This window comes from Mycteria americana, chromosome 12 (assembly GCF_035582795.1).
Source record: "Mycteria americana isolate JAX WOST 10 ecotype Jacksonville Zoo and Gardens chromosome 12, USCA_MyAme_1.0, whole genome shotgun sequence".
Classification (NCBI taxonomy): domain Eukaryota; kingdom Metazoa; phylum Chordata; class Aves; order Ciconiiformes; family Ciconiidae; genus Mycteria; species Mycteria americana.
The window spans coordinates 19,720,714-19,743,629 of record NC_134376.1 but is presented as its reverse complement, the minus strand read 5'-3'; the positions used below and the strand labels follow the sequence as shown (position 1 = coordinate 19,743,629).

The following is a 22,916-nucleotide window of genomic DNA, read 5'->3' as shown; positions in this document are numbered from 1 at the left end:
CTATGCCAATTTCTTTGTCCACATTCACTTTGGCTTTTTGGACAAGTGGTAGCATCATGATATAGGAGGATTTGTCACTATAACTGATGGGTTAAAGGGTACAGTATGATACCCAAAGCCCATCCACCTCAGTAACATGTCTAATGAGCAGCAGCAGATTGCGCACTGTTTACCAGACTACGCCCCTTCCCTTTCTCAGCTGGCAGAGGCCTGTATCTCTGCCACCTTCAAGTGTTCACTAACAAGTGATGGTGAGCACTCATCACACCAGTGACTTTCTCCCAGTTTCTCTCACCTGAGCTTTTCATCTTGACCAGTACAATCCAACTACTGCCTCCGGAAGACATTATGCTTGTACAAGCAAATAGGGAAAGTCCATTTGATTTTATACCCCTTCTTGTTGGGGAACAACAATTAAATTCAATTTCAATTCAAAATCAATCAAATCCCAAATTAAAATCAATTGGTCTGTGGACTTTGTGGCTGCTCTGTAAACTTCATTTCTAATGTTTTTTTGGCCCAGCACAAAGCATGACGCTTCCTCGCGTTACTGGCAAGCTCTACTTGTGATGCATTTCATTTTCAGCACTGGAGCTGCTAAATGCCATACTGTTGCCAGCACCTTTGCCTGCTTCTTTGTTCCTTTGTGCTCTGTAGCCTCACCTCCAAAGCAACTATTTCCTTCTATTTCCCTTCCCAAGTTGAAAGCTTTAAATCCAGGTACGCATTAGCCTGGCCTGCTGCTCTGTTGGCATGTTTAGTCTCCTCACCAGCGCAAAGGGATAATCCTGTGTTACAGCCCACTGGTAACTTAGCTCATACTACTTGACCTCTCTTGTTGCTGCTGGATTCTTTCGAACCAAGCTCTCAAGAGCCTTGACTGTAGCTTCCCATTTGTCCACATCTTCAGATCCTGTCAGGACTGAAGGTAACCAAAAGACAAACAAAAGCTGTTAACAGAATGGTTGTGCTTGGGTATATATCCCCAACTTTCTTCTGCCAATAGTTTGCCGTGTTATAGGCAGATATCACTGACCCAGTGCATGACCGTCATTAGGAACTAAATTGAAATTACTCAGAAATTACAGTTCACCACTTGAGCCCAGATTACTGAAATCCTACAGCTTCTTCAAATTAGCTCAGAAAAAAATAAACCTACGCAGAGATCACTCTCCCAAAACCGGTAAGAAACAGATAAAGACTCAGCCCAAAATCTCCTACCTTCAATACAGTCTCGGATATACACAGGAGCCTTAGTCTTTAGTTCTTTATCCTCTGACATGTTGTAAGGGATGAGGTCATCATCACTGTAAAAGCAATAAAGGCAGGAGTTAGTCTATGGGGTATAGACATTCTTCCTTTCCCCAGCTATCCACGCAAAAGGGAAAGAACCAGCACATAAACTGTCGTAACACCATCACTCTTGCTTCATCCAGCAGCACTGCGGAAGCCTAGCCTGAAAGGGTTCCTTAGGAAGTTCTATGAATTACCCTGAAGCTCAGTGAAAGAGCAGTTCTGTGACCAGATCTAGAACTGGATCTCCTGGTCAAGTGCAGGAAGGAGTCAGGTGACCAAGAAACTAGAAGGTGATTCTTGAGATTTCTTTATATATTGGTAAAGTGACAGAATAAGGCAGGTCCGCTATTGAAATGGGTAGATAGATCCATAATTCCAGGAAACATGTATCTAAGTCAAATGGAATAAACACAATGGTTGTACACAACGTGGGCTTTGCTTAAATTACTAACTTGCTTGCATGCAATTTCCTACACAAAGTCCTACTCTGCTGCATACCACTCAGCTGAACAAGGTCAGAAAGCACAAGATTTGCCAAGAAATGCAGCTACTGATAGCTCCCTTCTCCCCACGTCTGCTCTTAAGGATCTGCCATGTATTTTACATTTCCCACCGGTTTCTTGCCCCATACCTGTCAAGCTCAGCATCCAACTCCTCATCTGGCATCGCAGGGGCTGCTGTATGTGATTTCTTGGTACTTTCCAATAGCAATGGCAGTGCAGCATCTCCTTTCTCATTCCTGCTGTGAGGAACAAGAAGTATTAAAACCAATAAAGTAACAGTCCTCATTCACAGTCAAGAAACTACCCACGCCATCAACCCTTGCTGCCTAAACAGAATGGCAGATAATTATTTCTGCTGCAGTCTCCCACTTAGCTTGGCCGACACAGGGAACAAAGTCCTGGGAAGGATAGTGAGGTGAGGGGAGAAGAGAAACAGAATCTCTTAACAGAAGAGCAATGGATAACAAAAATTAAGCTAGCTAATTTGCTGTGTTCCCCCTGGACTAACTTGTACCTAGGACTGCTAAGGAAAGACTCACCTGGGATAAGTGGATCACACTGCCCTGCACCATATTTGAAGCTGTGAATGAAACTGAACAAATGGGGAAGAAACACCTTTAACCATTGCTAGTAGGATGAATGGATAGTAGGATAATGGAGAATTTTTTTTCTGTCTCTGTACCTATTTCTGTGGACTTTGGCATTGTCCTCTCATCTCTCTGCTTCTGAAATGCTGTCTCAAACAGTTGTCTATGCTGATTATGCCCCTAAAATGGGAGCAATAAATCTTCTGTACTTCACTGGAGTGCTGGACAGCTTCTTTTGCTAATAACATGAAATGCTTTGTTCATCTGTTGATAAAACTAAGTGCTTCAAAGAGCCTCAGCAGATGCTATGGAAGTTAAGAGCACCAAAGCGTCAGCCTTTAGACTGACAGATATGCTAGATTTTTGTTACTGATGAATGGGCTGGGGGCATACGGCCCAAATGCCAGATTTCCCAGATGCGAACAGAAAGGCCCATTAGATTCTACCCAGGGCACATAAGACCCCTAGATTGCAGCATGGTTTCACCACGTGCAGCTACGAAACAAGCAATTTTAATACATACTACCATTTGAATTATGAATTTAACATAACGACACTGCATTGTAAGAATAAGATGCATTATAATGCCTAAGAATATATAAGACATCTTGAATACTGTATACGGTTCTAGTGTGTAACTCAAAAAAAAGTATGGAGAAGGGCAAAAGGATGGCATGGAGATGAACAGTAGCAATATCTTACTCATCATCTGGAAGGCTGGGGACAACACAGAATGGTGGAGTCTGCACCAGAAGGGACTTCAATTCTCTTGCTTCATCATCTTCTTCGTACTAGATTCAGAATAACTGTTACTGCACTCTATTTGACTGCAAATATGCCCAGCATTCAACATTTGACCCTTCAGCTGTGTGCAAATGAAGACTGAATCATGAGCAGATGAACCTACACAAATCCCGTTTGTTTCAATCACATTACTGCTGGCAGCACAGTATCTATGCTGTATAGCAATCTGTGCCATGTGTCATCTTTGTCCCTATATTTAACAGTACCTGATCAGACCTTGCCTGAATGTTATTCATATTCTTTAAAACATGTAACAAATGGCAATGTGACATGAGGGATGACGCAGGTTTTTAAAGACTCGATGTGATTCAATCACATAATTCTTATAAACTCTACTGGAAATAGCAGAGCATATATCCCCATGTCGGTCTTGAAAACCTCAACTCAGAGCAGGTCTTCCCACTGTGTCACGGACTGAATGTTCACCACTAGTTTAGGTTTGAAGTTCCCTCTCAGCTTCCATGGGTCAGATTCCAATTCCCTCATGCAATATGACAATCCTCTAGCAGTCCTTTACTATCAACAGTTTACCCTGAACTTTGCCATCAGATTACACTCTTAAGGTCATCTCAGCACCTGACTATTTTCTATACAATTGTTTTTTGTAAACAGATATCCTCTCTTTTTGAAAATATTGCTGCCTCTCCTTATTTCCAGATAATAAGTGTTAGAACTTGCTATAAAGCCCTGGATCATCTGGTTTAAAGCTTTTGTTTTCTCTAAGCCCTGCATACCAGATGTCAATTTCATTATAACCTTCACCTGAAACTTCAGGACAGGCCCATCAGTGTTTATTTTTGAACTAATGCTCTCTGCCACAATCATTCCCAGACGCCGTATTTGTGGCAGATTGCTGTCCAAGTGGCATTTCACGCCCTCCATCATGCTTGTGAGAATCTCTGAAACAAACCAAACAGTGCATGAAACAATGACAGAAACAAACATCCATCTTTAGCCACTCACCACCCAATAATGGGTAGAAAGATAGGAAGGGCCCACGCAACTGTGACTTCTCTTTCTGCAACGGCAGTCAGCACCAATGCTGACTTTTATTATATTGGTGCCTTCAGCACCAATATAATAAAACCACGCTTCTTCATGGGGTACAAAGTCAACAAAACATTACAATACATTCTAAATTTGCAATATTTTGGTTTTCACTAAAACAAAAAAGGATGGTAAATCAAGTCAATCTTTAGGTTGTTTTTAGAGTGCTTCAGAGCCACTTAAGTGAACAGTCATGTTTTGAGGAAGCTACAAATTCTGACCAGTACAACAATCATGGAGGGAGAAATTTCCCTCACCACCTAGGTAAGTTGAAACAGGCAGATAACACCAGTATTTCTCAGCCCAGAAAATGATGGTTGCCAGCTTTACCAGGCAGGCTTACTGCTGTTAGACTGACCTCCTTTAACTCAGAAAAGCTTACCTTTTCAACAGCTGTCAGATAAAAAACAGATTATAAAACAACAGTACTGTTAGTAAATAACAGGTCACTTACTAACCTAAAGAAGAATTATTTCTAGAATGAAACAGATGACAGGTCTTGTAAGTCAACCTTCTCCCCCCACAAAAGCCACACACACAGAGAAGTAACTCTAGACACTGGACTGAAATTTTTTTTCTTGCAACAGAAACGGAAATTTTAGACCAGGACCCCAATGTGCTACACACTGTACAAATACAGAATAGGAGGTCCTTGCCGGTAACTCACTAACCCTACTCACCACACACTGAGGGGAGCAGAATGACACGGAGGAATGCACATGGATAGTTGGAGACCAACCAAACTGCTTTTTATCCTCATGTACCTTCCCCTGTCCCCTTTGGAGCCTTACTCATACTCCAACTGTAAGCCTATAAATTGCAAATCACACCATTCCTCTAGCCAGTCCCAGAGTCAATCCTTGTTTTCCTGTGACAAAACTTAAGGGTTCCTAAACCACTGTTCAGGTAAGAACCTTAGCTCAAAGATATGCTTCTCCAATTTCATAATTGAAAGCTATGCACTTGGAATTATATCATATCAGTGCTAAAGAAAAAGAGGATTCCAGAAGGCTACCCTGTTTGCCAAGATGAAGATGGGACCATTTTGTTTATCCGTAGATCAAAACAAGATGTTTTTCTACTCACAGTCAGACTTTCTGTTAAACAAATCTAACCCCTGCCTCTCCCACTGCCTCACCTTGTCTGCAGCTCTTGATTTCAGGCTCCTTCAGGTGGGACAGGCAGATAAGGATGGCCTTGCTAATATACTGCTGCTGCTCAGGTGGAGAGTGTTTCACAGCACTGCTGCTGCCCCAGGTCTCCAAGAGTTCTTGCAGCACCTGAATCAGAGAACTCAAGTTGGCTTGAAATGGATCTTTTCTACACATAAGTAACCTTGGTTTTGAAGCACATTTTTGAAATGTGCTTTCATACAGCACATTGTATATTCTGACGACCCTTTGGTCTTCATGCTTCCCAGTGAACTTTACACTCCCTACAAACAGAGCTAACTTTGTATTTCAGGGCCCAAAACGTACTGTGTTTGACCAACTGAGAACTCAACACCACCTACATTAATATATTGTTAAATATAATAGTTTGTTTTATTTAAAAGTGATAAATATTCTATGCAGAGCAATACGTATTATTGGCAAAAACCAATATGGTATTATGTGGTTTCATATGGTTTTAGTCCAATCTTACATAGCTGCCAGTACTTCCAGATAATTAGAATAACAGAACATGTAACCAGTGGAGAAAAAAAAAAAAAATTTTGACAAAACGGTAAGATTTCCAGAGATACAAATTTCCTGGAAGTTCCATCACACTGCTGACTTGGAGAGGGAAAATATCTGCATCCCCACTGAGGAAAAGGTAGATGAGAATGATTCTGAAGCATCAGCCATTTGGCACACAGTCAGTTCTCAACCAACTTCATCACTTGCTGCCATCTGCCCAGCCACACAAATAGGAGATGACAGAGAAAGCTGAAAAGGATGGAGGACATGGGAAATCTGTCGGAATCCAAGCCTCATTAGTTTTGCTACTTGGAAGACAATTTACCAATTAAATATGAAAAGCTAACGCCAGCAGTGCCGAAAGCCTTCAATTTATATACCACAATTTACTTGTGATATGGTAGGGCTTCCCTCACTCTCATGAACAGTAACAAAAGTGTCTTAGAAAATTGTGCACCCCACAGACACACATACATGCACACTCACACAGTAGAATTTTTTCCATCAGATACCTCACCAACAATGCTACTTAACCTTACTTTGATCAATAAGGCACGCCGAAGGCTATCCAGGGACAGGTAGCCAAGGAGGTTCTGCAGCACTGCAGTCTGCAACGAAAACCACAAGTCTTGCTTTAACTGGGCATAAAGTTGTCATCCAGCGATGACAAGCGTGTATTTTTACTACTTAAAACTCTTCATTCTGAATGTTGACAACATTCAGAGACAGAAAAGCAAGCAAATTTAAAAAAACAACCAAACACAAACATGCAGCTGCTGATGAAACACATAGAAAAACAGGTCAGGAATACAGTATGGTATTTTTACCATCAAAACCAGATCAGCACAGTCCCAGGCAAACATGGAACACAGAAAGTCTAGAGAACATTTCTCACAACAACATCACAAGCCACAGAACACTTCCTAACACCTTGTGACAAACTTAGGTGCACAGGGAAAACAAAACAAAACAGTCCTTGTCTCATCTCTTCAATCTAGTTCTTATCCCTGAGGGTGGGTCATGGCTTCTTCAGTCTCTTCTTTCAGATTCTAAATTAACTGGAAGTCTCCAGCTCCCCAGAACACTGAAATTATGTGCAGATAACCATTTGGTTCCAGAAAAAGAGTACAGTAATTCCACTAATCACCATCAACCCTGAGAGAGCACATGAATCCCATGATTTCAAAGCAACAGTTTACCACTCCCTGTTCATTATGTTCAGCGGAGGGGATGTAAGTGAACAGCTGCACAGCTCAGGTACATGTGGAGAGTCTGAGGGCCAATTTCAGAATGAAGAGTTAAATTTTACTCAAGACGACCTGGAGCTCAGCTAAAAAACACATTGGCGCTTGGGAAAAAAAGGCATTACTACACCGCTGTTCAACACAGAGTCCTTACCGGGTGGCAATACTGCAAGAGCAGCACCTTCTGTGTCACCACAAACTGAGCTTTCTTGTTTTTCACAACCAGGTTCCCCAGCAACCTAGACAAGATATCTGCCCTAGCAGGACAGGTCAACAGCAAAACATTAGGAATCCATGTAATTACTGTAATGCTGCTACTAATCATAGGAAATTCTGTGAGCAGCGATTTGCAACAAAGTCTCTAAAACACCTCTAAACTTTAAGAGTCAGTAATTGCAAAGAATGTTTTCACTTGTTTTTTCACTGCATGTCATGATGCAGATCTTTAAGGAATGGTGCAGGTTCTACCTGAGAGGGAACAATCAACTACTTTACTCCTAGAGTCTCCCAGGAAATGGCACTGTAAGAAATCACCTACACAAACACACACACGTCAGCATCTTTCAGAAACTGATTCTGCAAGTATTTGTGGAAAAAATTCCATCCTTTGCCCTGGATCAGGGAGGAAAACAGAGTTCTTACCCAGGTGCTCTCTGCACAAAACCAAGGACCACTCCTTCCATCCAGCGGTCTGGCACACATTCAATCAATCGCCAGCATATTCTTTGCCAGATGCAGTCTGACTTGGTGAGATCCGTTAGGCGAGGTACCAAAACGCTCAGAATTTCCTCTGACGTGGAAGAAAAAACAGGTAAACACACCAGATGGACAGAACTAGTGCAATGGTACTCAAGGTCAGCCTGCAAATTTCAAGATCCTTACAAGATGAAGAGTACAGTTTGTACTGTACAGAATGTACAGTTTGCAGTTCTAAATTGTTCCTGTGGTAGGGACTAACCTAAGCAGCCTAAGGAACTTGCAAGTATTCCTGATCACAGTAAACAGCCACAAAATCTTTCCTCTTCTTCCCCAGCCCTGTTAACTACATTCAGGGGCTTCAAAGTCCTCAGCAAAGCCAGACTGAAGGCTACTCACATGAGAGGATTATTACAGTTATTTATGCTGATATTTGCAAGGCACTTTCAGACCACTGGATGAAAAGCACTAGAAGAACATTTAATAGTTATGCCCCAAATGGCAGGATGAGAAGGCTAATAACCTCATCAATTTTTGAGAGGAGAACAGATCACATTCACGTGGGCTGACAGAAAAGCCTCGACATCTATCAGATGCGTAGCTGAGTAGCCTCAGAAAGCAGAGAGCAGCCTGTACAGTCCAACTCGCAAAACCCCTAAAGTATTAACTGGTCAGTCTCCCACTCCCTCTGTTGATCATGATCATAGTCATCCTTCCGTACTAAATACAGTAAAACAGACTTTCCCCCTCCCCAAAATAGTACTGTAAACCACTCACTTTGTCTCCCATGAACGCATACCTTCCCCAGGACATGAGAAACAAAAGAGATTGAGCAATCCAAACCACCTGGGATAAAACAGACACAAGCTTAACAACAACATCACCAGCATTCTCCAACCAACCTTCAGAAGGAGGTGCATACACTTCTACAAGTACTGAAGCCTGAAAACACAGATTTTTTTTTTTCTTCAAGCATCATCCCTTCCTCCCTCCACCATCTGCTTTCATGCACAAAACGGCATTTGGTATTATTTATACACAGTGACAGTCAGAAGACTGAGTAGCTCAGTCCTGCTTGAACACAACGATAACAAAGCCACTGGTTCATTCAGTACCATTTAAATCTTCCATACAATTACTTCAGCACAGACCAAGTGACCACAATTAAGCTTTGGCAACAGATGACACTATTAAACAGCTTGTAGGATTGCAGCTTTCAGTGAGATTTTAAAAAGGCCTCGGCCATCTTCTTCATTCCTGGTATCTTATGCTTTTAAGCACAACAAACTTTGGCCTGAAGGATGAATGTGAAGTTCTGCAATACCCATTATCTGTATTTCAAGCACCAGCCAAGGGGGTCCATGCACAAACCACTTCTTCAGAAGAGTTGTCTCTATAGCACAGTTCTCCTGCAATCATACCTCTTAGAGAATCTGAGATCTTCTGCAGCACCTGGATAATTGCACCACCCAAGAGAGGAAAGTAGTTCTGTGGGAAGAATACTGGTGGGTTTTTCCCCTGGAGTTTGTTGCTGACATGATCAGGCAAACATACAATCTTGTTGAGCAGGGCCTCTTGCAGCTGAGGTGAGCCAGCCTGCGCTTGCTGCTGACAGACCTCCCACATCAGAGCCGAAATCCGTCCCTCCTGCAGGAACTGTTCCAGTACCTCAACGACCTCCCTCAGATGAAAGCTAGGACTAGAAGAAAGTAACTGGAATAAGTCCCTGCCCCTTTTAACTGGTAAAAAAAGACGTGCACGCTATTGGTTTTCTGTTGTGGCAACACTGCTGCTCAATCACACAGAATTTTAATCAAAGTCAAATTAAAATCAAAGTGATTTTAATCTCTTTGTATCACTACAGTTTCCTTGGCTCATAATGTTTGAGAATATTCAATAAGCATAACTGAAGACAGTTTCGTGACCTCTGCAGGAAAATCAGTACTGTACATGGGTTTTGCAACGAAAGGATTCAGGGGTCCCGAGGGCAGAGCAAGGCTCCCCACGCTCACTCTCATCTCTGTCCACCTGCGCATTTATGCCTCCCTTATGCCACAGGTGGGGCATCCTCAGACATCCCTCCTTTTGCACTCCGAGACAACCTCTGAGGAGGACGAGCCCCTATCAGCTCTCCAGGCCACCGTGCCGGGTGACACCCGCCTCTGCCCTCCTCCCGCCAGGGAGCAGGCCCGGAGCCCCGGTCGGGCCCGCGGGCGCCGCCTGCCCGCCCGCCGCGGCCCAAGCCGGACTAACCCCGGGGAGGCGAGGGCTTCCAGCAGGACGCAGAGGGCGAGCCCGGGCGGGCCCTCCAGGAAGCAGCTCTGCCACACGCCCTCGGGCCGCGCCGCGCGGGGCGCCCGGGCCAGGCTCCGCAGGAAGGCGCCGAAGAGAGCCCGCTCCTGCTCCCCGAGGGCGGCCGGGCCCCCCGCCGCCGCCAGAGCCGCCGGCACCGCGCCCAGCGCCGCGGCGGCTCCCGCCCCGTCCCGCCCCAGCGCCGCCACTGCCTCCCGCAGGGTTCGCTCCAGCGCCGCCGCCGCCGCCATAGCGCTGAGGGGGAGAGAGCGCCGAGGGGAAGGACGCAGCGACGCCGCTTCCGCCAGCCCTCAGCGGCAGCCAGTCAGCGGCGCCTGCCGGCGTGACGCTGGAGAAAAGCACCGCCCACGCCGCTCTTAAAGAGACAGGTGCCCTTGGCGGGGAGACGAGCGTCCCTCCGGCGGCTCCGGCTCTGCCGCCCACCGCGCGGGAGGGGCCAGCGCTGGTTTTACCGTAAAAATCCCCAGTAAAGGCTGCTGCCGGCCCCACCGCTTCTGAGCAGAGCAAAGGGCTGGAGAAGGGAGCAAGGGAGGCCAGCTATTCTCAACCCTACTGCTTTATTCAATATCGCTCGTCCTACACAAGTACAAACACAACATGGCGCAAAAGGCTACAAAGTGATACAAAACAAAACAAAAAAATCTTTATAGTATTGACTGTACAACAGGTGGTAAATTCTTTGCCTTTCCCCATGTGAACCCCGGTTAATCCAGACAGCATCGTGGCCTTGAGCCTCCCTCTCTGCCTTGCAGTTTCCAGGGGGTTGATGCTCAGTCGCTAATTTGAGATTTGCAAAAGCAGAAGCACTCACCCTGTTTCACTGCGGGGCTGTGTAGGAAATTTTTACCAAAACCCTTTAAGAAAAAGTGAAAGAAATAACTTCCGGGAGCAGCTACAAACCAATTCTTAAGATTTCCAGCTTCTTTTCTAAAGTATCATGTTCAGCAGGCTGGACCATTGTTTCTGTAGTGATCGCCTGGTATATGCGTTACAGAAGAGCTTAATCTGCAGAACGAGCTTACTCTGCAGAAACTAGTAATCTGTTTGGGAATTGGAATAAAGCGACAACTCGGTATTTAAGTCTCAGGCAGATCTGGAGTCCAGCTGCTCTGAAAAATCCTGTGCTGACACCTAGAGATCAAGTTAAATGCCTCCCTGTCTTACTACACAGGGTTTCTGAAATAGCTCAAGATTTACATGCTCGTCTGTACAGCGTGCTAAGCGTTTAGAAATCACCAAGCAGCAGCCTGCTAACTGGAGAAAGAAAGGCTGTAACATCTTCCCTTCTGTTTACCTGGAAAAGATGTTTTTGCAGCCTTTAAAATCAAAGCCATTTTTAAATAATTTCAATTCAATGCCAGGAAACTAGAAGCCCCACAGCAAAGGCTATCTAATGGCCAGGAACTGGTGCTCTCTCCTCTTAGGTTGCCTTCACTGCCAGGATTATCTGTCTGTCTCTCACTCCTCCTCACCCAGACCCATTATAAAAAAAAAAGGTACAATATTTAGTCTGATGGGATTTAAGTTAAAAAATAAAAAGCTGTCCAGTCTTTTTGCTTTATCGTGAAGAGTTTGAGCTGGAGCGGCTGCGATGGCGCCTTCGTCCAGGAGATCTGGATCTTGATCGCCGGCGAACAGGTGATCTGCGCCTAGGAGACCGGGACCTGACAAAGAAGGAGAAAGCTTTCATTAGGAGACAAGAGCAACAGGTTCCAGTAATTTGTCAGCCCATCTACCAACTTTTCAAAAACACTTCCCCGCCCCCCTCCAAAAAACCCTCACACACCACGGTAGAAGAGCTCCAGCAAAATACAGCCAGCTCCAGACAGGAAAAAGGCAATTCGAACATTGACTACACAGCAGGAATATTCTGGCTACCCTCCCTCTGCTTCAGGAAGTTGAAAAAATGCTTAATATCCAAAGCACAGACAAGAATCTTGTCTTCTTCCTCAAGCAAAATAAGCTCACATTCGTTCTACATCAGATTCTCCTTCACCTGAAAGGTCAGCTTTGACTCCTGCAATACAGTGACATTCAGGGAAAGGATTTACGTAAGCCCTTTCAAACCACAGGGACATTTCTTAGAGGAAGTCTAACTCTAAAGAAATAGTTAAGTTTCAAGCTCTTCAGTACTACAATCAATCTGTACGGCCACCAGTATGACACCAAGGTTCTAGGCACAGAATATTAACAGAGCCTGAACAGGATAATAAAAGTTAGACTAGGGAAGAAAACAAACGATGAGGAGGGAACGTCAAACCTAGCACTTGCCAGACCTCAGTAAAAGGCATGTTTAAAGGAGGACCAACAGGCAGTGGATCTTGTGCCACATCAACTAGTTCTCATTTTTGAACCTGTAGTTCGCAAGCTATTCAACAATCAAGTGGCTCAAACAGGAGCCGCTTTTACTAGTGACAAGAGTTTAAGCAGACTTCCAAGACAGAGGAGCCCATCTAGATGCTGAGGAAGACTCCAAAAGACTTATTATCTGAGCACGTTCAGGCAGCCCCAACTTACACAACGGGCACGTGCATGTCAGGTCACATCTTGGAGTCAAGTGTACTCCGCTCACCTGATGCAGAAGGACTGCTCTTTGGTCAAGTGCCCATTCATAGAAATAAGGGAGAGAGGTGCAAGGGCTTCAGAAAAGCAAGCGGCTGGAGCAGGCTGCCGAAAGCATTCTGCCAGCCAGAAGTCCATTCCCACTTTACCTCAAAGCATTTATGCAGAAGGGACTCCAGGGAACAGGCTGGAAAACATCTGACATTTCCAACAGATTTAGCATTCAGGTGCTAAGGAGTTAAGAAGTACAATCCAGGTTCAACTGATGCCCAAAAGGTGTTACTGTCACATGGAGGGGAAAGTCAAGTCCAACAGGATTAAATTGTCCCCATGCTAAGTCCTTCAGCGATAACTTGTTGTTACACTGAGAAGGAAAAATACAAATTGTCACAGCTCTCACCTTCTCCTCATGCGAGGGGGTGACCTGCGCCACATTGGTGGTGGTGGCAGCATCCTCCTGGGTGGACTAAAGCGTCTGGGAGGTGGCCTAGGTCGTGGTGCCAGCACAGCTGTGGCAGTGATCTCCTGACCATCAATCTGGCCTTTTTAGGGAAGCACAGAAACAGGAAGAAGTAAGTATTTTCCCACACTAACATCTACACATCACATTACTGCAACTCACAGCTTTGTCACATGCAACTGAAGCATCAATCAGCCTACAGTCCTATTTCCACCACCCACTCAGGGGTTATTTTGACAAAGCCCACATACATACTAGACTTCTTAATCTAATATCCCATCAAATTGCAGTTCAGATGTTAACTGGGAAAGATTTTCACAGAAACTTAAAGAATTTTATTACTGTTTGTTTTGAAAAAAACTCAGTATTAATAGTTCTGTGATGTTTGGATCTGTCCTGAACCACACAAAAGCCAAAGCCATTTGGGCTGAAAACAGACAGTATTTCAGGTCAGTTCCCCAAAGGCTTCCCTATCACCTCTAACTCATTTTCAGATCAAACTCATCTGCTCCAAAGATTTTTAAAAACACCCAGCCTTCTTGCAGCACTTCATACCTACCTCCATCCATGTGTTTCAGGGCTTTCTCAGCATCATCTGGGTTCTCAAACTCCACATAAGCATAACCCTTAGAGAGGTGTGGATTTAGTCTGTCAACTGGCATGTCAATCATTTTAATCTTTCCGTAAGTGGAAAAAATTTCCATGATGTGATCCTGCAGAGAAAGAGCCAGTCTTAAGGACATAGACCACACTTACTGACCAGGTCTGGCTGGTGCGGAGCAGTAAATCTACAGCACAGGATTAGCTTTAAATCAACGCCACCATCAGGAAGAGACATATTTCATTGGCAAGATGTGGAAAGGATTACCACTGCTTTCTCTACTGTTGTCTATTCAGTTCCTCCTCAGGTTGTTCCAAACCTTAAGTTCTAGCAGCATTGCTGCTGCATGTCAACACTGGTTACAAAAACACAACTAGTGTAAAAATCCTCTTGGCGACCTGAAAAGGGAACTTATGCCCTCAGCTGAAAACTCTTAAGGTGCAATTGTTAATATTTTTTTAAAAACATCATTTTTTCAGCACCCTAAACCTTTTACCTCCGAAGACCTTTAAACTACATCCTAGCAAAGACAACTCAAGCCAGCCTATCTCTCTTCAGATCCTTTAGCAAGAACCTCCAGATATCCTTAATGCCTCCAAGGTAACTTCAGCTGTTGTCCCAACTTCTACAGTTTTCTTCCTAGTAAGACAGGATACAAGGTCTGGAATACTGACAAAGCAGACAGACCTCTTAAGCACTACACAGTCTCAAAAGCCTGCACTGTATTTGACTCAGTAAAATCCTACCAAAATTTTCCTCACTGATCAATTTGGTCACAAAGTAAGAACTTCCAACAGCAACACCTTGGCAGCACTCTAGCAACGAAAAGGTTTTGAGAGCTTTAAAAAAGCCATTCACGTATCCTCACAGAAGACAGACAAGCTCGATGTAACAGGGGAGCATGCCATTACCTTGGTCACATTTCTAGTGAGCCTTCCAACATGCACTTTTGTAGGTCTGGGTGATGGGCTCCGCCTCTTCCGCTCCTTTTCATCTCTCTTGGGTGGCTTGGACCTGATTTTGACAACAGAAAATGTTTACAGTTTTCAGGGAATGTGCAAGACAAAGCCAACAAGCCAGTCATTATTCACATGATAAAAAAAAGCACCATTTTTCTTGGGAGGCATCTTTTTTCTTAAGAAGTCACAGGTTAGGAAGTGCTGGGGTGGTGGTGGTAGCGCGTTCCACTTAGAAACACCTCAGGACTTGCATTTGCCTTGTCTGCTTTTGCTTTAGAACCTTCTGGAATTTGAGAGCCTTTTTTTGTGAGTTTTCAACTTTACTGCGACTATGGTAACAAACACAAAATTCAGCAAACATTTCTCCAAAGTTGTTGGCTCTAGTTAAAGAATTTCCCAGTTGTTAAAACAAAAAACTTTCTTTGCCTCAACAATTAAAGAGGCAAAATAAACACCAAAGCATACCGCATAAACACCAAAGCATACCACATCCAGGCAAATGAATGGATCCAATGATTTGTGTTTCTGTATCTTCTGTTCACTACAGAGGTCCAGAAATATCACCATTAAAAAGCTATTTAAGTAGCTGCATATCACAATTTCTTTGTAGTTTAAAAAGAAAAAATCTGGAAATCTTTTAATCTGTAAAAAATTCAGTATGCAGAAAATTTATATTTATGCTTCTTCCTAATCTGACTGTCCATAAATTGAGCGATACACTAAAAAAAACCCACACTGGCTTATAATACTTCAGGAGATTTTATGAGCCTTCAGCACCTTACCTACCAAATTATCCGAAGGAAAAACCGTATGGACATTAACATAGTTTGATTCCTACCCTTACAGGAAAATGCGTCCTTTGCCCCCCCTCGCATTTTATTTTTTTATACATAAGAATATACATACACACATATACACCATTTTCAGCCCTGACTTTTCTGTTAGTCTTGGCTGTAATATACAGGAACCAAAGAGCTTTACTCTCACCTAGTGCCCATATAGTCCCACACTGTTGGGGAAACATTAAAACTGGCTCTACAAAATATAGTATTTAAAATCACTCTTTAAAATGAGGTTTTTAATCTCTCTTCCTACAGGGCATATGTTTTGATTGTAAGCAAAAGGAGCACACTCATTCTAACAAAATTCACATCTCTAAGTTATGGAGAAAGCAAATGGTCCTCAGAAAAAAAAATTATTCTGATCACAATCTTGTATTCTGCATGGAAATTAACCTGCCACCTGGTAATTCCTAGAAGGCAAATAAAACTCACTTGGAGCGGGAGCGTCTCCTGTTGTCATGTCTCCGTCGAGAGGGACTTGGAGATCCAGAGGAGCTGCTGGAACTGGAACTGCGTGAGGTGCTGGAGCTCCCAGAGCGGCTTGAGGCAGAAGAGGAGCTAGAGCCACTGCTAGAACCAGTGCTGGAACTGGACCCTGAGCTGGAAGTTGAGCTGGAACGGGACCTGTTGGGGCAGGGGGGAAATAAAAGTGATTGGAGTACACAGAAAAAAGAATGGCTAAAAAACTTTGGATAATTACGGAGAGAGCAACTGTGAGTTAGAACAATGAAAACTGATGCTCCATAGCTCACTAGACAGCCAAAGGAAATTCATACCGATAAAAAATAACCCCTTAAGTTAGACAAAACTGCACTGTGACTAACACAATGCAAGCTTTTAACAAGTCCATGACACAGGGAATAAAACGTACCAGAAATCAAGCTGGTGGTTTCTGAAAACACTGTAATTTGTTACTACCTGTAAAAGTAACTACCTGGTACTGCTGCTCCCACTGGAAGCACTGCGTCTTTTGCGTGTCTTGTCTCGACCACGATCCTTTTCACCAGATTCCTTAGTGGTTGCTTTATCCTTGGACCGGTCCTTTGATTTCTCTTCAGACCTATCCTTGCGCTTGGTTGGTGAGGGAGCCCTTCAAGAACAAATTGCAGAAGACATTGTTTAATACAGAAAAACACAAACAACAAAAAACCCACACCCAAACAAAGAACAGAACAGCAACACAAAACATTGAACTTCAAATGTAACTCAAGATCACCATAACTGCAGAGTTAAAGCATTAGGCAAGTTTGGACTTTTTGGAAAAAAGGAAAATATTTTACATTACAGAGCAGCTTTGAGGAAGACAGCTATAGCATACAGAAATTCTCACATACAGAAATTCACGCAGAAAGAGGTACATTTCCAATTCCTCACCCTCACTGGGAGAGCCCTAGTACCCTATAACATCCCCACTTTTGTTAAGCCTAGAAAATTCGGACAGAGTGATTACCTAGTGTTGGATTTTTTATTATTTTCTTTGAGTCCTAGCAAACTCTTCTTTTTCAATCCTGATAACTCCATTTCCCCTTCGGAGGCGTCCAAAGCAGCACCGAATGGGCCTCACTTATCTCAAATCTCACTTCTAACACCGATCCCTAATCGAGTGCAATAAACTCCAAAGAACAGCCTAGTGACAAGATAAAAGGGTTTAGAAACAAGAAATTAACAGATAGGCATAAAACAACAAAACTGCTTTGCAACAATAGCAGCACACTGGGCATCAACTGACTTCTACAGAGTACTTCAGTTACACATACTGGTACACGGCCATTAACAGCCAACCTCTGTGCCAGCTCACATGGCACCGTGCGCCTCATGTAAAAGTCTGCATCCATGTTTAAAGCTATCATTTTGACATTCACAGAAGTACAAAGGACCCTAATTATCCAACCAAAAAAATGGCAGACAGAGGACATCCGTTTTCTCCGCAAGGTGCAGCTCATGCCCCTTGACAACAGCCTTGTCGCCAGAGGAGTAAGCACAGATTTTCTCCAAAGCCAGTTTGTGCCACATAGCATGTATTTGTCAGGAAGAAAGGGTTGTTGAGAACAAAACCCATCACTGAATTATGGCTGCTTTCAGCCTCAACAAGCTGCTTCCAAAGCTCTGTCAGCCTTGGCAAGACTACATGAAAGGGCCCAGTTTGCTGCACTGCTGCAACAGCAGATTCTACTTTAACTTCTTAGCAGAAAGTCTAAACTGGATTCTGACCTCAGCTAGCCCCAATCAGTTCCCTCTTTACTCTAGATTCAAAAGGAGACAAATTTAACGCCCCGCTATTTAACACTGAAATACTGGGCATTAGTTGAATTCCAGATGTTTCCCATGGCAGGGCTGCATTCATCACATATTCTGTGATGTCTAAACATGTTGTTCCATTTTGACTATTCCACATGGATTGGTTAACACCTGCATGACAAAGCTGCCTCCAGTGTATGTTTTAATAACCACTTTAGTGTTTAGTGTTTAGAGTGTGGCAGATTTGATTTGCTGTAACACCCATTATCTACCTATGAAGGAAACATTCAGGAAATAGAAGAGTGGGGACAAGTGTGTCTGAACCACCAGGCTTATCTGAAGTGACATTGAATATTCACAGTACTGCATGATGTTGGAAACATCTCTATCTCCACATGCATCACAGGCAAAATTAGCAAGAAAAAAACCTCTCCAGCTCACTGCATCCAACAGTCTTGTTGCATCTATACTTCTGGTGTCAGATTCTGGTAAGCAATTACTTTATTCTCTAAATTGCAATTAAATTTATGTTTGGGAAGAGATCACCCCTGAACAGTTGAACTCACTTTCCTGATTTTCAGCTTCACAGTTTTCTCTAATACAACAACTCCAAAAAGCAACACAAATGAACATTTGCAAACCCAGCTCTCTGCAGATCCAGAAGTCAAGAGACAACCATGCCTTTTTGCATGGAGAACAGGAAACCCACAACACAAATGTGACACTGGCAGGGCTTGCTGGGAGAGGAACTGTTCTCTAGCACCAGTGGTGGTAAGAAGGCAGTCCATGGACTGTTCCATAGGTGCTGCAAAGGTGACTTTTCTTAAAAGCAAACCTGTGTATGTCATTCAGCTGTATGACATTTCTAACCAGCTCTATGCCTCTAGTGCAAAGTGAGAGGGGGCTGCAGTTCAAAAATTGAAAGCCACTGCATGAGACCAGCTGACTCACTTGGAAAAACAGAACAGACAAGTTTCTGGACTCACAAGACCAAAAAACTTGACATTTTCTTTTCTCACCTTTCTTCTCCTAAATATATCACAGTCAGGTTTGTGTTATCTCTTCCTACACACCGACTTCTCTTGCATCTGTGGACTATCACAGTGATCATGCTATCAGCTCAGCCATGCAAAACGATCTATTATCGTCTGATAGCTGGCTCTGGTTTTAGCCCTATTGGAAGCAGGGAAGAGAGAGAGCCCAGATGAAGACCAGCACATGCTTTGCTGTTACCCAGCCTGCTGTGGAGTAGTAAGTTACTTCAGTTAAACAGCTACCACTCCGGCACCACTCCTCAGGACAGGCACTTAGCAGACAAATTAGCCATATGATGTTTATACTTTCAGCAAACTTCCATATGATGGTACATGCAGCATTTAAGCAGCCTCCAAACTACCCAGTGTTTTCTCTCCATCAAAATATATGTACCTTTCTCAAGAATGCCACTTGCCTAGCTTACTTCAGTTAGAAATCTCAGCCTAAGAGACACAGCCTGTGGGCACTTTCACCTGTACATGTTCAGACATTCACTGGAAGATGTGGAAAGAATAAAATCATGGTCTTCACACAAGGGTGTATACAACGCATTTCTAAGCGACATGCTTCTTTCCTACAATCAAAAAAACTCTCAATCCCTAACAAGTCAAACGTTTTTGCAGCACCCACCCCAAACCAGAAAGTCTAAAAGCAATCTACACAGGCCAAACATTCATTTCACACACACACCTCTCTGCTTTAAAGAGTTGACTTGCACTCTTAGAGAGCTGCAATTCTGTAGCAAAGGAAGCAAACTCAGCTCTCCCGCGGACTTCCTGTACGACTACAGGCAAGTCCTTTAATGGCAGTTTGCTTCAGATCCTCATTTGCAAAATGGGGAAAAGATTTCCTCGTGTGAGGAGAGCGTTCAGCGCTCGGCAGTTCTTTGCAAAGTTACGGCCGCTCGCCCAAGCTAACTACAGCGAGCCGGGCCGGAGGAGCGCAGGGGCAGCCAGCTCCGCGTCCCGGTTCGCACGCCATGGGGTACGTTACGGCGCCGGGCGGACCGAGGGCTTGTCGCTGCTGACCGCACCGTACGTGTTGCCATACTATGAGCGAAGCCAAGGCGCGGGCTGAGGAACAGGGAGAGAAAAGCACAGACCAAGCACAGAGTCGGTTCAGAGCAGAGCCCAGAGCCCGCACCCCGGGGCCCGCGCCGCCCGCCGCCTCCGCCAGGCCCGGCGCCGCCGGCCCGCCCGCCCCCGGGCCCGCACAGCGCTCCTCCCGCCGCCCCGGCCGCGGGGAGCGCCGAGACCCCGGGCCCCGGCTCCCCTCCAGGCCCCGGCCCGGCCCGGCCCCGCCCGGCCCCTCCCCGTCCCAGCCTCCCTCCCTCCCCGCCCCCGGGCGCGGTAGGCCGCGGCGCCGAGGCCCCATCCCCGACCCTCGCCCCGCCATCTCCTCCTCGGCGGCTCCAGCGCGCTCCCCTCGGCAGCCCCGCGCGGCGGCGGGGCCGCTCCGCACCGCGGCCGGGCCGGATGGACGCCGATCCCCCGCGGCCCCAGCCCCCGCCCCGGCCCCACTCACATCCTCGGCGCCCGCCGCAGCCGCCGCTCCCCGGCCGTCGCGCGCGATCGACGCAGCGCGAGCGGGAAGCGACAGCGCGCGCCGATGGCGTCACGCGCCGGGGAAGGGGGGGATGGGAGCGGGGCCAGGCGGGTGGGTTTAAAGGGCCAGGGGGAAGAGAGGGAAACGGGCAGTGCCTTCCTGCAGAGGGGGGAACCGACTGCTCATCAGCGAGCCGCAGTGCTAATGGGCTGTGGCCGTGACGGCCGACGGGCACCGACGGGCAGGACAAGCTCCACAACCGGAAAAGTCCGATCTCATTTATGAGAGCACCCCGTGTTCCCCCCGGCTAGAGGTGCCTCAGCTCTGTGGGTGCTAGCCCCGCTCATTCAGGGATGTCTGACCTGGGCAGCCCCGTGGAACGGGGAGCAATTAGTCCTGTTTGTACTGGGCTTGCTTGTCTGGTTTTTGCAGCTACACTTACTGGTGTAATGAAAGTTGTTAAGTCTTCCTACAAACCTTGTCCTGCTTAATAGTAATAGCTTCAAGGCTTGACTTTCCGTAAGTGACAACCCAGCAAGCTGTAGGCCTTCACTGGTGGATGCTGGGCCCAGTGTCATGTCCGGGTTGCAGAGTCACAACACGCAAGTCTCTAATTTGAGGTTGTGGCAGACAGGGACAGGGAGCAGAAAGGGACACGTACCACTGAGAGGGGACTCACCTGCTCCCTGGCTTGCAGAAGTGCAAGAAAAACGTGAGGAGAACAGTGAAAGACTTAAGATGGAGCACCATCCAGTGGCATTTCATAAATCCAAAGATTTATGTGGGAAGGACATTTTTGCTCTTTTTTTTTTCCTGCCAAAACGTGTGCTGTGAACTTACAAGGAAATTTGCCACTGGACACACTGATCTTCTGACCTGGTCACATTGGATTCCAGCTGTACTGGCTGCCCGACTTCTGACTTTGAGGGAACAAAGTCAGAAGTGCAGTTTGACCCCGTTCCTAACGCAGGGCCTTAAATGTGACAAACCTCTCCAAGAAGCAGGCGTGCTAGTCAGCTGAAGTGTGATCATAGGCGTTTTTGTTAAATCCGTAAGATTCGAATCCTTATGCTCCTCTGTGAAAGGAAGACAGCTCTGCCTCCTGAACGCAGTGTAAGAATATGTCCCGTCTACCTCCCTGGCAGAATGTGGGTGAGAACGGGGCTGGTGTCTATAAGAACATGTGTGGCAAGGAGAAGAATTGGTTTATTTTCTCTTCTGCTGCAAAACCAAGGGGGTATTACATGAAACTAGCCATGGGCAGGTTCAGAAAAAAGCAAAAGGAGGTTGTTCTTCACACAACTTCTTGTTAAAGGGCAGATTTCCCTGCCATAGGATGTTGTAGCCTACTAAAGGTTTACATGGGTTCAAACGGAAACCGGACTATGCCTATTGAGGATTGTCATGATGACCTTAGAATCATAGAATCGTTTAGGTTGGCAAAGACCCTTAAGATCATTGAGTCCAACCATAAACCCAACACTACCAAGTTCACCACTAAGCACCTCATCCAAATGTCTTTTAAATACCTCCAGGGATGGCGACTCAACCACTTCCCTGGGCAGCCTGTTCCAATGCTTGACAACCCTTCGGTGAAGAAATTTTTCCTAATATCCAATCTAAACCTCCCCTGGTGCAACTTGAGGCCATTTCCTCTCGTCCTATCGCTTGTTACCTGGGAGAAGAGACTGACCCCCACCTCTCTACACCCTCCTTTCAGGCAGTTGTAGAGAGCAATAAGGTCTCCCCTCAGCCTCCTTTTCTCCAGGCTGAACAACCCTAGGTCCCTCAGCCGCTCCTCATAGGACTTGTGCTCCAGACCCTTCCCCAGCTCCGTTGCCCTTCTCTGGACACGCTCCAGCCCCTCACTGTCTCTCTTGGAGTGAGGGGCCCAACACTGAACACAGCATTTGAGGTGCGGCCTCACCAGTGCCCTAGTCCTGCTGGCCACACTATTTCTGATACAAGCCAGGATGCTGTTGGCCTTCTTGGAAAGTCTCCCAGTGCCATGCTGGAGGGAGTGTACTTTGGGAAGTGCTACTACGTGCTTGCACTGCTTCTATATTCCTGCCCAGGCACCTGCTAGTCACCCTGCTGGAGACGGGGTGCTGACTCAAAGGAACCTGTGGGCTGACCCAGCATGGCTGTTATTCTCTCCTTTCTTCCAGCTAACTTGTTACACATGAAATTTTAAGTACTGTAGCTTTAATTCTTGCGTTACGCTTTATTAAAAAGTTATGCTTTATTAATTCTTGAGTATGGCGCTTTATTAAAATCTTCAGCCCATTTTTGTACTGCCCATTTTTGTGCTAACCATTTTTGTCCATATTTAGTGTAACCACTGAACAAAGAAATACTTAATGAATGTGCCTGTTGGATAACAACTGCAGCCACAGCTGGAGAGCAAGACATGACACATCCGAACCTCTTCTATAGCACATTTTAGCTGCAAATCTGAAAACCACTTTATGAAAGATGGCAAGTACCATTATCTTGATTCAATAA

At 45.3% G+C, this 22,916-nt stretch overlaps 2 protein-coding genes across 7 annotated transcripts in view; both read right to left on the bottom strand.

Moving 5' to 3' along the window:
- Positions 1 to 10,425, bottom strand: part of TELO2 (telomere maintenance 2) — a 28,794-nt gene extending 18,369 nt beyond the window's left edge. The window contains exons 1-12 of one of the 4 annotated variants that reach the window (XR_012777660.1): positions 10,110 to 10,425; positions 9,278 to 9,555; positions 8,634 to 8,702; positions 7,803 to 7,950; positions 7,315 to 7,417; positions 6,456 to 6,524; positions 5,376 to 5,517; positions 3,953 to 4,089; positions 3,089 to 3,177; positions 1,928 to 2,038; positions 1,222 to 1,307; positions 831 to 922 (exon numbers count right to left, since the gene is read on the bottom strand). Coding sequence is in view for 3 of the 4 variants with exons in the window: in XM_075515502.1 (XP_075371617.1) it covers positions 831 to 922; positions 1,222 to 1,307; positions 1,928 to 2,038; positions 3,089 to 3,177; positions 3,953 to 4,089; positions 5,376 to 5,517; positions 6,456 to 6,524; positions 7,315 to 7,417; positions 7,803 to 7,950; positions 8,634 to 8,702; positions 9,278 to 9,555; positions 10,110 to 10,399 (1,614 nt within the window). In the remaining variant the exon portion in view is untranslated. The remainder of the gene's footprint in view (positions 1 to 830; positions 923 to 1,221; positions 1,308 to 1,927; positions 2,039 to 3,088; positions 3,178 to 3,952; positions 4,090 to 5,375; positions 5,518 to 6,455; positions 6,525 to 7,314; positions 7,418 to 7,802; positions 7,951 to 8,633; positions 8,703 to 9,277; positions 9,556 to 10,109) is intronic. The other 3 variants (XM_075515502.1, XM_075515501.1, XM_075515503.1) reach the window with 3 other exon arrangements.
- Positions 10,426 to 10,707: 282 nt separating this feature from the next.
- Positions 10,708 to 20,485, bottom strand: RNPS1 (RNA binding protein with serine rich domain 1). 3 transcript variants are annotated; one of them, XM_075514916.1, is made up of 8 exons: positions 20,391 to 20,483; positions 17,044 to 17,220; positions 16,528 to 16,683; positions 16,026 to 16,217; positions 14,704 to 14,806; positions 13,751 to 13,904; positions 13,132 to 13,273; positions 10,708 to 11,833 (listed from the first exon to the last, which is right to left on the bottom strand). In XM_075514916.1, exons 2-8 carry the CDS (start codon positions 17,112 to 17,114, stop codon positions 11,728 to 11,730), a joined length of 924 nt encoding a protein of 307 aa, XP_075371031.1. In that variant the 5' UTR covers positions 17,115 to 17,220; positions 20,391 to 20,483; the 3' UTR covers positions 10,708 to 11,727. The 3 variants fall into 3 exon arrangements, with proteins under 3 accessions (XP_075371031.1, XP_075371032.1, XP_075371033.1); XM_075514917.1 differs by lacking the exon at positions 20,391 to 20,483 and adding an exon at positions 19,557 to 19,896; XM_075514918.1 differs by lacking the exon at positions 17,044 to 17,220 and having other exon boundaries at positions 20,391 to 20,485.
- Positions 20,486 to 22,916: the final 2,431 nt, after the last annotated feature.

Bases quoted from the DNA above. Each gene is read 5' to 3' on its own strand.
- RNPS1 (XM_075514916.1), bottom strand. From the start codon at position 17,114: ATGGAGTTATCAGGATTGAAAAAGAAGAGTTTGCTAGGACTCAAAGAA. The intron at 16,218-16,527 runs GTAGTTACTTTT...CTGCCCCAACAG, and splicing joins AGTGGGAGCAGCAGTACCAG to GTCCCGTTCCAGCTCAACTT. The intron at 14,807-16,025 runs GTGAGTTTTATT...TGTCAAAATCAG, and splicing joins AGGAGACGCTCCCGCTCCAA to GTCCAAGCCACCCAAGAGAG.